Below are 13,171 nucleotides of genomic sequence, written 5' to 3'. Positions count from 1 at the left end.
TAGAGGGGAGCAGCGAGATTATTTTTTTACAAGGGTCAGCAGCTGATGTAAAGAAAATAAGGCCACGTGCAATATTTGTAAGTAAATATTTCATCAGAAGGACTTTTTTAAGTCCAGGTGTTTAAATGAGTAAAAATTATTAAAGATAAATGCTTGTGAAGTCATGTTTGTAGTTGTGTTAAGAAACACCGAGGCACGGCTGGGCGCATTGATTTGGTTTCTTTATTTTTGGGCCAGAAAGTACAGCAGCACACGTAAAGAAAAGCACACGAGGAACAGACTGCAGATGAGCTTCACAGTTGGTGTCTGGAAAGTGCCACAGTTGGTGGAGGCTATTAATAAGCAGAGATATAAATACAGCGTGTTTTCCTACCTGAAAATTGCTGTGGAGTCCACTCAGTCGGGTTGTGTGACTGACACTTTGGCTAGCAAACCAAGAGTCTCTGGTCTCATTATTTTCCATTACACTAAGTGGGTTTTATTAATTCCAAGTGTTGTGTTTCCACACTAAGATCACAATACCCTGACAAATGGACCTCTCGTGAATTTGGAAAAACAGAACGCCACCTGCTTTCCTCTCTTTGCATTGATTAGAAATGACTGAATTAAATTGCCTGTTTTAATTCAAATGAAATCAAATGACACGCCGCAGTTAGGGAGACGCCGGACCGTAATGAAAATGGAACCTGCTAGCGCGGAACCCAGCTGTGGAACCACTCAAGCGTCCGCCGCCATTTTCTGGGTTCCAGCGCAGACCTGGAAAGGCTGGATATGTCGGGAAAATTAATTAGTCGGTCTTGAAGAGTTTTGAAAATGCAGGATGAGGCAGCGTGAAATGGCATTAAACTTTTTGGACAGACCAGGGCTGTCAAACTCTCTTTAGTTCATGGGCCAAGAACAGCCCAATTTGATCTCAAGTCCTATATAACAAGCTAAAAAAAATCCACTACTTTAGTCTGAAAAAGTACATCCAGAAAATGTCACATTTATCAAATCCTTCATTTACAAAATAATGGATGAACTTCCTGAGATATTTTATGGGGGGGAAAAAGGCAATTCAGTCAGCCTGCTGTCATCAGTCAAAGAAATGTGTTGGCACAGCTCCTTCACTTAACCGCTTCACTTCGGGGTGGTGTGTCAAGCCATGCATATTTCTTTGTCAGTAACAAATATGCAAAACTCGTGATGATTCAGACATTTGGCTCAGAAAAGAATCGGCAAGAAAGAAAGGGAAGAAAATCCAAAAACGTGACATTTAAAGGGAATTAGACATACCAGACTATACCAGTTTGGCCAGTTGAAAATATAGGTTGTTGTATTTTGTCATTATGTCATTGTTTATTCCGCTTTTCCTCACCAAACCTTCTTTCTAATGTAGACCTAATGAAATAACTGACAAACACTAGCCACTACCAGCTGTAAATGTCATGTCATTCGCCAACAGGCAGTTATTTCTGTGTCCACCCTTCTATGTACCGATTCTCGTCCATGTTCATAAATGAAAATTTTCCACTTTGAGACAGGAGGGGTTGATGGTGGAGTCATTTCACTGCTCACACCAGTTTGAGTCATACGCAGATTTTCACACATCATTTGTATCATTTTTAAATATTCATTCAACATATGGCGCTCGGTTGAGCTCGGGCATTAACAATGACTTGGTGAGGTTTAGGCGTTAGAAACCTCTGAGTTAGGTTCAGGAAAAGATCACAGTTTAGTCTTTTAAAGCTTTTTCTTTTCTTTATCGTTATAAATAAAAGAAATAAAAAATAATTCCTACCTAAGCATATCACAAATATTACAAACTTGTGCTCTCGCTGACACAGAAAAAATTGGCAATTGTTGTCAGTGGGGAAAAATAGATTGCTCTTTTGTGACTATTTCACATTTTGCTATGAGACTGGACTGAATAATAGAGCCAGCGAACACCCGTACTTGGCCCATGTAACAGTGAATCCTTAAAAGACACCACGTTAACACGGTTTTCTGGTATTTTTAGCAACTCTCAACTCAAGCTAGAGTCCAAAACGATGCCCAGTTTTCACATTTGCAAAGCCGTCTTTGGTGGGCTGCTTTTGGCGTGTAGATTGTATGTTTGTCATCCTTATTTTGGACAGTTATTGGCTTATTTTTCTTCATCACTGATTCTCGTGTCTGTTGGGCTGAGCAATAACTTTTATTCGATTATACTTGGTCATATTTTTCTATCCTTTAACATGTTCGGATGAGAAATTCTGATTTGAAAAATCATAAAAAGGCTAACTTGAACTATTTTGTGTTTGATTTCTCTTTCCACAGTGTTCACCTGTACTACCTTTTTCCCAGTTTAGAGGAGGGTGGCCTGGCCACCTACAGAACGGCCATCGTACAGAACCAGCATTTGGCCATGCTAGCCAAGGTAAACCTCCCCCACCTCCTCCAACTCATTACCTTCCTCTGCAGGTCAAAGTGGTGTAAGGTGTCAGATCTGGCAGGAGAACATGTTGGAGACAGTCTTATTGTTTTCTGTCTTGCTGTTATGACTTTGCTCCTTTCTAAGCAGGCACTGGGGAAAAGAGTAATTTTTGTCTCGATGCCATTACTACCCCATTTTTGCCCCCTCAGGTTTGTAATTGGAGTTAAAAGGTTGTTGTTTTGGAGGACTAGACGAGTGCGGCTGGGGTCCCTATGGGCCCCTAGAGGTCTCCCTGAAACACTCTCCAGTTCCTGTTATCGCTAGGCCCCCTTGCTTCCCTCCTTCGCTCTCTTGCTGGCAGCGTCGTAGAGCCAAGCTGTACTCACTGGCACATTTGTAAAGAACACAACAATAATCGTCCCGTGATGTGGAGAAAGCAATTAAAAACTTCAATCTTTCATGTTGCTCCCTGCTGAATACAAAGATGCAGCCGCCCGAATCTGCATTAGTGCTGTGTAGCAGTTTGGCTTGTTTCAATTTGCCGCTCGCGGTAAAGTGAGTGTGATACAGTGTTCAACGTTGCCAAGTTGTTTACCAGGCTCCTCTAAAGCCGTCTGCTCAAGAACACTCGCAATTATCTTTCAAAAAATATCTTGAGCGAGCAACGCACAATCCGCCACTTCACTTGGAAGGCTTAAAAGTCAGAGCGGGTTCCCTCTGAGTTGGAGTATTTATGAATTGTGATTTAATTTGTGTGTGCAATCACCGGGGGTGGGATACCACCAACAGTTATCAGCCGTAATTAAATAGCACCCTGACTGTTTTTTGTTGTCTGTAGTGCGCTGCCAGAAGAGTCAAGTTGGGCTACTTTCGACTTGGTTCATAGAAATAGTTTGCAGAAAGTTTGCCTGACCCACAGTCTCACACATCACAGCACTGAATTGCAACCTATGCAGATTATTATCTGCGATGTGCTTTGTTGTTAGACCGAAAAACTCTGTTTGATGTTTATTAGTACACATTTGAAATTTTACAACTTTACGGGCCTGCATCAGTGATGTAAGCATGGATCGCTTTAATCAACCAAACCCTTTTTAACAGATTTTAACAGTAACTGCATTTAGTTAGAAATTACTGCATGCAGTCACCTGTTAGTGAAGTTCTGAGTTTTTGCTTATTTTTTACTACCAACCAAAAGAAAACAGATGTGAACATTTAATTAACCCTCTGGGTTCTATCCTGGCCATTTGTGGCTACTTCATTTTTGTTCTGTTAATGCAAATGGAATGAAACTTCACAAAGGTGTGTATTTTTGTCAGATTTTTTCATTTTCAACATCAGCTCCTTAATAATATCAATAATATTCACTATACACCAAATTGTTCCTCTTGACTCTATCGTGGCCATTTTTGGCCAATTGAAACCCATTATAACCACCTTTGTTGATTCCTTGTTACTGACAGTACTATATCATGCGATTTAGGTAAAACTGCTTTCATTCTAAAGTCAACACATGAAAGTTATAGTTTTTAGTGTTTTTTTTATCAAATTACATCATTTACCCATTTTTGGCCAAGCAAGCGATTTCATGTAATATTCCTAGTTTCTAGTAGCGGCTTTCGATGGCCTACCACACTCCAATGGACCAAAATAATGAAACAATTTTGACATAGGTTTGATCTTAAGGATCTAATAGTTTATGTTTGTGCATGACATTGCAGTACAAACATGTATTTGCAAGATAGACTGGAATAAATAATGACGCATCAAACATTATATAGGCTGCAGTGCATTTCTGTGGATGCAGGCTATTGAGCTTTGAGGTTCCCAGTCAAACTTCGCTTTGAAGCACATGTTAAAAGCACTTTTACTCTTGTATTTTTCATAAAAAGATACCATACCAAAAATATAAACTCTAGAAACAAAAACAAAAAAAAAACCCAATCACAGGACATTTTGCAGAGTTCAAACCTGCAGCTGGAGCTCAAACAACAACAAACACTGTTTGTAAACGTGTCCTGGAGTTTATGCAGGTGCAGACAGAGCTACTGCTGTAAGTAAGCCTAACAGCTTCCAGATCATTTATTCTGGCTATATGGCAAGAAGGTCATCACTGCTTCAAGCACTGTCTGTATGATCTGGTCAGAGAGCAAGGACAGCAGCAGTCATCTGTCCTTGAAGAAAAGACATCTGCCCAAGATGAAGAAACCTCCTCTCCAGAAGATGAGGGGACAATCTCCAAAGAGGCTGACTGCATCACCACTGATGATGAGTACTAGCCATTGCCTGAATCCTCTTCTTTGGGGGAGGATTGGGGTTGGGAGGCATGGAGGTGGAGGCCGAGCAGCTGATGGAAAAGAACATAGGAGCATTTTCTGAGACCGAGGAGCCGGTGACTGAGTGGATCCCTCATGAAAGGAAAACCATGTGGGTCCCACCACTGAAGAGAGACTGCTCTACAATCCAGTACCCACTGGTGTCAAACCAGGGCTCACCCTGTATGCAGTTTCCTGTATTAGCAGCCTGAGATCTACTTTTGACTTTGTTATAACAAAGGAGATCTTTTAGCTGCTGTGCACCCTTACAAACCTGCACGGGAGGCAAAGGTGTGAGGATTGGAGGATTGTAGATGAAGTGGAGATAAAGCCTACACCAGAATAAAGCAATACATAGCATGTTGGATGACAACACTGGAAGTTATCAGGAAGTAAAAAAAGGCATGGGGTTCAGACTCCAACTGACGGAGGAGCTCTGAGGACAACGTCTTTCCTTCGGGCACCTTGGCAGAGGTGATGATGATGCCTTTGTCCCGCCAGAAACAACTTCACTGAAGTGGGGGAGTCCTCTACAATCTACAAATGAAGAGTGATCCTGGGAGAACTGGGACACATGCTGGTGACCTCAACAACTGCAAGACACCCTTCTCCTTAATTCTCAGCCACTTCTGCCATTGATCTCAAGATACAGTACTCTGAACCCACACCCCACCAACAAAATGAGATACAGGTGCAAAAGGAGCACCTCCAGGATTGGAACAGCAGCCCCTCGCACCAGGTGTAGAAAGTGTGCCTACAAAAACCACTCTACTGTGGTTAGCACATCTTGCTGCTAATGAGGATGCACACAGAAGCACACACTGGAATATACATTTTGATCATTTCATTGGTCATTTCAGTGGTTATTTGGTCATTAAATGGCCTTTCTGGCCACTAACATACCATGTGTGATTTTTGTTTTTGACCATTCACCCCCCCACCCCCACCCCCCACCCCCACCCCCCCATTGAACAGCACTGAACAGCAAGTCATTGAACAAATAAGTGGGAATTTTTCTTAATATATATGAATTTTATAGCATTTTGTAAACGTAAACAGGGGGTGGCCATTTTTGGCCACGAATAAGCTGAGAGGGAGTTTTTATGTTTTTGCTCTCCCTGCACAAATATAACAATGCATTATAATCAATGTTGATGTGAATCAATTACATGCCCCAGACTCTACTATTAATAATACAAGAAATTTCAGTAGCAATGCAATTATATAAAATTGCGAGATTTGATGTTGTCTTCCAGCTAGTGCAGTGGACAAGCAAGCAAGAAATTTATTTATATAGCGCTTTCAGATCAGCCACGAGCTGAACACAAAGTGCTGTACACTTGACATGCCAAACATGATACATTGAGCATGTTAAAAAAATGAGAAAAATAGTAATAATAATATAAGATAAGTAATATATATATATATATATATATATATATATATATATATATATATATATATATATATATAAAAACATTTAAAACAATAAAATCAGCACATTAGATTAAAACAATAAAATCAGGGTCAGACTGTGTCATAAGCCAAAGAGTAAAAATGAGTTTTAAGACGTGTTTTAAAAGTGGACAAACAAACTGGTGTTTAAAGGGTTAAAAATTTAAAAAGTAATAACTATTTTATATTTATGAAAAGAATTGAAGTTAGTTAAAAGTTTTATGCAGAAAAAATGGCAAAAAAACATAAAAATAATAAAAATTACATAGACCTAATCTTTTGGTGGCCACTTTTGGCCACGAACAAGTTGAAAGGGGTAGTGATTTTGAACAAGCCCAGAGGGTTAAGAAAACACAACAGAAGTGCGGATATCATCAGGTCAATGCTAGCAAACTTGGTTATCAAGCTGCAAACAGACTGTCCCGGGTTTGTCACATACACGGAGATATCTGCTAATTAGTACCAGGGGAAATACCGATAAATTGCCAACTAAAATTGGAGCACAGAATTCCTGGAAGATAATTAACAGCACTTCAACCATCGCTCTCTGTTTGATAACCGCTTTAAAGGCCATTAATACCAAACAGTGATCCAGTGGCTCAGACCAGTGACTTAAATTAACTAAGGTTAAGCCTTACCTGTGGTAGCATCTGCATGTCAAGGAAAGTGACCACTGCTGTAATTTTAAACTTTTATAACTCATCCATATGGATGAGTTATAAAAGAAAATTCATCCTGCATGCACTTGTTTAAAAAAGCCATTTGAGACCAAAACTATAAGGTATACTAGAATGTAAGCATGCTTTGTAAAAAGCATATATAAAGTTAGACCTTTTAACATGGCGTCTATGGGGATTGATCGCTTTTGAAGCCTCAAGAGGACATTAGAGGAACTGTATTGTTTTGCACTTCCACATTTGATGAAAATATACATTTTTAAATTGTTTTGATTATGTGTTAATTATACAACACTAAAAAACTTGACATTTTACTGATACTTCTTGGTTATTGTGGGTAAAAACTGGACATTAATTGGCTTGAGAAGCTCATATCTTGAACATGTCGGGGGTCTGTGGAGTTTGTGGAGCCGCAAATGGCTCCAAAGTAAGGTTTTTGGCAGTTCCACATTGGCTTAAGTGTAGCCATGCTCATGTCTTTTGATAAGTGTAGCTTTAAGATGATCTTGATGTTCTAAGATGATTAAGCCAAAGAACCACTTATGCCAATGTGAGGCCTCAGTCTGTCCATCCATGACTCCCAGGAAACGCTACTGTGGTAGCTGAAGTTTGGTAGTAAAAACTCCATTCACACTGTAACCGTCCAGCAGACTCGGTACGTGCGAGTACATTTTCATTAGTTTAAGCAGTACAGCCAACCAGAGACCAGAAAACATATCACTTTGTTTTTGCACTTTATACATTGAGCTTATTTAGACTTCTGCAGTGAATCTACGCCCTGACTCAGAAACGCCTCTTAACATTACCCCTCACCCTTCCACGCCATTCGAATTGTTGCGGGCTACATTAACTCAACGCGTATTTACATTTCTCGGCAGGTGCACGTCAGGTTCCACTGTAGGGTTTTAAAGGAGTGTTTGGTTACACCGTACAACATCGATGTCTCACTGAAGCATAATTCAGGCATTACAGTGATCTGTGAACTGGATGGATCAGGAGCCAGTTGAGCAACTATTTAATTTATGTTCTGTTATCTTTTATTTATTTATTTTTTAACTGCTCTTATAAATACATACAAGTTTGGTCTCATAACTAAGAAATCTGACCTCAAACTTGTTACATGAAACTACTTGTTGCTGTTTCTTGTTGCTTATTGGGGTAAAAAGCACAACTTCAGCTCACGTTTGGAGCCTCCAAAGGCCGTTGGAGAAACTGCAGCTTTTGGCTTTTCCTCATTAGCGACTTGACTGTATTTACCTTGCGTGCACTAATATCCTATTAAAAATTAGGACATGGACATATGTTCCAGGGAGAGTTTTATAAATCCCAGTGACTTGTTTAAAGTCAGTACGATGATTCTGAGCATCAATTCTTTATATGAATGGAAGCTGCTGCTCAAAGGCCATTTCTCTGTGGTACAATTTTGCTGTACTGATGTATGCTTTTGTAAAGAAAGTAGCGCCTACTAAAAGAACTACTTTTCAGAGTGAATGAAGGTCACCACAGTGCGATTTCACGTTTTATCTTGGGATTATCTAGCGTGCGTGTGAGCGTGCGTCTGCCTGTATGCACACGTGTGAACATTCTCCTCCTGTGCCGGCTTAGTGCTTCATGCCACAGCTGGACAGCACATGAGCACATCTGTCAGTGCCATGAAGTAGAACCTTTTCCAGCAAGGGCATGCAATCTTTTTCATTTCCCCTGAGTTTTTGGACTCTTACATAAAAGCCTGTGAAAGTGTGGAATGCAAAAAAAAAAAAAAAAAAAAGGAAACGAAACAGGTCATCATTTTTTACGTGGTTATTAGTGAGGTGCTGTTGACAGCGAGCTAACGTGAATGCATTTGTTCATTTGCAGAAACTGGAGCTGGATCGCTTCATGCTCTACGCTCACGGACCGGATCTGTGCAGGGAGTCGGACTTGCGGCACGCCATGGCCAACTGCTTTGAGGCTCTGATGGGTGAGATTCCCCTGAGATCAAGAGAGAAGGGGGGATGATGGTCGGGCAGGAGAACAAAACAGAGGAATGCATTTCGAGTCAACTAAATATGTAAATCTATTCCTAAAAGGGTAGATTTCCATATACGGAAAACAAATACTTTCTCTCCGCCTGTGTAAACACAACACACGCATTAGTAGGGGGATTTAATAATCCATTTTTAGTGGACTTTGCATCAGCGCATACTGAAAACGCTTTAATGCATAAATGTGTTTAATTCAAATGCTTTGAATGAAACTGAACCTTTTCATAATAATGTATTTCCTCTTTTGTTTTTTGTGCGTGTTAAACGGTATAAATAGCTGCAGTGGATCTCCCATTAGGCTCTGGAAACATTACGCAGCTTTTATTGATCTCTGGAGATGCGGTTTGACCTCTGGCTGGACATGCTATCCCCAGAGAGCTGCTCTCCTTTGCCCGCACCAAACACATACACAAGCTCGCCATTCGTCTCTCCAGCTGCTCCGTTTATAGGGTTTGTGCAGTGATTAGGACCCTGTGCTGGAAACCACACACATATAATAAAAAATCTCTTGGTGGGGACCAGTCTCCCTCTCTCTCTCTTCATCCTACCCCATGGGCAGCGCTAAGCTAAGCCTCACTCCTGGAGAGCTGCAGAGTCGGCAGCTTTCCCCATCTTATCACCATCTTGATTGAACCAGTTCAGCCATCTCTGCGCTCCCCTGATGATAGATACAGAAAGTGGGTGACTTTAAAGAGATCTTCTTCGCTTCCCTCCCTCTCACGGAAAACAGGAGAGCGACGGGGGGAAAGTGCTGACTAGCGCCGCGGCCTCTTCGCTGGGCCCGCCGCTCCGTGCTTGTAACGGCTTCATTATCGGCAGAGACAAAGTCATAATCTATTCTGTCCCGTGGCTGTCGCCGCCTCATCGCCGCGCACATCCGAGCAAGGCAGCAGGGCCGCGACACTGGATGCCTCTCGTCTCTCTCAGCCTCTCCCCCCACCTTCTGTCCTCCAGTTTCATCTTTAGAAAAGTGATGAATAAACAGGGTTCGTGCTGTAAAGGAACCGGTGAGAAAACTTGCTGTCAGAGAGCACCCTGTGGTGATGGGTTTTTGGGTTGCTAACTCAAAAATATCGCCCACCCCTCTCTCGTCTTCCCGCTCACCGCAGACACACTCGCTGAGGGGCGCAACATGCACACGTACGCAAAAAACCCACAAAAAACGAGGCTTTCGAAGTCGCTTGCATCGAGAATGCCGTCTGATGTTGCTCCTCTTCTTTCACCGAGGCTTTTGTCATCTTCATTTCAGGTTTTTTTTTTTTTTTTCTTCTTACTCAAACGCCTCCTTTAAGACCTTGTTGTCGAGCCGTCGATCTGTCTCCACCCTCCCCCGTCTCTGACTTAGTCTTTATATCCTTTTGCGTTTCTCCATCTTTCTCTGCCCCCCTCCCTCTACGATCTAGAGTTTGGGTGTTATTAGGTGAAAGATGTGCCACGAAGATGATGAGTCATGCTGTCACTCTGTCATCTCCCCCTCTCCTCCTCTTCCTCCTCCTCTTCCATCCTCACCCTGCAGCCCCACAGCACTCTCTCTCCCTCACTGAACAGAGCACTTCTTTCTCCTTACAAGACAAACTCTGATCGCTCGCACGTGCCGTAGGATGGTACGAGGGGCACGCGAGCACTGTCATTTCATCCTTGCGCACGCCGCTCCCTCTGACAGAGACGTCAAACCACCACTTTCTCAAAAGCAGCAGGCGCCACATCAACAGACGTGCACTTGCAGATGTGTCGCTGCCTCGTTGTCTGAAGTTGCCATAATGTTTTTTTTTTATTTTTCTTTTTTCCCTCCCTTTTTAACATTTTTTTTTTTTTTTTCCCCGTCGGCGCGCTCATGCGTCGAATTCAAATGGGCCTCTTTCCACGCACGCTCCTTTTGAAAGCTCTGATGGAATATGACATGCTCATAATATTTCCAGGGCCCTGGCAGATAGCTTTAACGGCTTACTATGCATGTTTTCTGACCTTTGTTTTATTTGTTTCTCTGCCACAGTGACCATTGAACCTGGGCTGTGTTGGAAATGGCAGATAATCTCCTGCTTTGCATGGGCAAAGCTTTCTCTCCGCGGAGCTGAGAATGTGTCTATCTCCTAACCCTGAGGCAGGGCCATTCTCTTGCTCGAGACAGAGAGAGAAAGGGAAGGGAGAGAGCTGGAGAGAGGACGAATGGAGGGAGAGCAGTGGAGGAATGGAAAGCAAAGGCATCTGCAATGCAAATAGCTGCCCTGCAACCCTGAATAATTCAAAGTGTTGAATGGAAATCTTGCTTTTCTGATCCCTCGTCATTAACTTCTGCCGGAGTGGGCCATTCTCATTTGGGCTCTTTTGGCCTGCGCACCTCCCATTCTGTACACCGCCCCCCCCACCACCGCCCCCAACCATTCACTCTCACCCTCTCCTTCAGTACTTTTGCTCTTGCCCACTTTACCTCTTCGTCTTTAGAAACCACTTTCTCCCACTGCTTATTCATAGAAACTCTGCACGCCTGTTGCCCTCCCGTTTCCCTCTCAGGTCCTCTTCGCTGATAAGCCTCGCCGCTTCCTTCCTACCAAACTGTTTGAAAAGAATTGCGAGAAGAAGAAAAGAGGCCCCACTCTGTTTTATGGCCCTAATTTCCTTGTACAGTTGATCTGTGGATTATACGCTGCCAGCAGCCATGGGGGATACAGATGGTGAACCTTTGTGAGGCCCCCTCTCTAAGCTCTTCCTATTAAAAGAACGCAGAGAAAGGATTATCTCTCACTTGCTGAATATCAGATTCATACACAATGCGCCCGGTGTATTCATTGAGTGAGAACTGCTCCTTTTGTTAATTGCCGCGATGGTAGCAGCGGTGGAGTTGGTTTCATGCGCGCCCTCTTTTGTCTCTCCATCTCACCCCTCGCTCGAGCCTCATTTTTGAAACTGATGTTATAATGCACTTCGACTGCCTTTGTCACCGCCGCGCTGAAAAATTCTATTTTTATGTTTTGCTTTTGTTTATTTTTTTGCCTTTAATGTGTTGCTTTCCCTGTCCGTCTGCTGCTTCATCCCCCATTGAGCTGAGAGGGAGCTTAATATATTATTTGATGGATTAGAGCCTGAGCGTTTTTGAATAATTCATTCTAGGTTATTAATGTGTCTGTCAGCCACTGGTGTTTCATATGCCCCTGACTCTGGGTTTTTATTGGTCACTGAAAGCCCACAGACATTGCAATCCCATTCCTAAACATAACGGTGTACAGTCAGCACGGCTGTCTGAATTAGACTTGTGACAATGTGGAGATTCATTAGACGCTGGCCTTCTCTGGCCATGACTGATATCCTCTGCACAGCACTGGATTCAAACTTGGTACATGAAGTAAAGGGCAAGAACAAAAAGCATTTTTGGTCCTTTTTAATAAAAAAAAAAAAAAAAGGACAATCATTATAAAATATGACTTTTTTTAATTTAAAGTATCATAGTCGGTATATCAGGTATCAGGACAGAGATGGTTATAAAAAAGCCCTTAGTGAACCTCCAGCAGACTTGGCCTAAGTTCATCGTGGCCCTGCATGTCGTGGCACCGTCCTGTTTGGCATTCCTCTGCATGGAGTTTGAGGATGGTGCCTCTGGACTGGCAAAATGGGTGCTGATCCCCCCATTTTCAGACGCAAGACTGGAAGGTGTGCTTCAATTTCAGAGGGATTATACTCTATGCCAGGATGCTGGTGAAGGGAATGCCTCAAATTCAGGAGGCTCAGAGTCCTCTTCATCCTGGTTGTTGAAGACTGGAGTGTTTTTTATTCTCTCAGATATACTTTGGGGTGCGTAGGAGTTTGGCCTTTCAGTCTTTAGTAGTCTCTCAGTGCTATGGGGGCTTGTTCCTGATGGGAATAGGATTTAGGCCTTTGCCGCCAATTCTGTTTTTATTTACTTTGTTTATTTGGCGGTTTTTAGTGTATATTTAATATTGATTTAGTGACAACACTTAGTTTATATTTTGTATGTCCTATACAGGACTTTGGCCAGCTGATGTTGTTTAAAATGTGCTACAGGAGACTTTGAGTTGACTTGACTTTTATGGACAGTATTTCTTGGCAGAGCCAAGGGGTGAAAGGTTTCCTGTTTGGTGGTCTTGGGGATCATGCCTGAGCTTTTTACTGATGATGTAGTCGTTATTGCTGCATTGAGAGGCGACCTCCAGCTCGCACTGAGGCAATTTACAGCTGAGTGCAAAGCTACTGGGATGAGAATTCACACTGGGTGAGGTCATGGTTCTCACCCAGAAAAGATTTGATTGCCTTCTCTGGGCTGGGGAGGAGTTACTGGTCCAAGTGGAGGAG

At 42.4% G+C, this 13,171-nt stretch overlaps 1 protein-coding gene across 4 annotated transcripts in view; it reads left to right on the top strand.

The window, feature by feature from the left end:
- drosha (drosha ribonuclease III) overlaps positions 1-13,171 on the top strand; it is a 139,231-nt gene that overhangs the window by 61,599 nt on the left and 64,461 nt on the right. For all 4 annotated transcript variants that reach the window (XM_026180200.1, XM_026180202.1, XM_026180199.1 and 1 more), the window contains 2 exons: positions 2,299-2,398; positions 8,700-8,802. In XM_026180200.1, coding sequence (XP_026035985.1) covers positions 2,299-2,398; positions 8,700-8,802 — 203 coding nt within the window. The remainder of the gene's footprint in view (positions 1-2,298; positions 2,399-8,699; positions 8,803-13,171) is intronic.

Source organism: Astatotilapia calliptera, chromosome 9, assembly GCF_900246225.1.
Source record: "Astatotilapia calliptera chromosome 9, fAstCal1.2, whole genome shotgun sequence".
Lineage (NCBI taxonomy): Eukaryota > Metazoa > Chordata > Actinopteri > Cichliformes > Cichlidae > Astatotilapia > Astatotilapia calliptera.
This window is presented reverse-complemented; position numbering and strand designations above follow the sequence as displayed.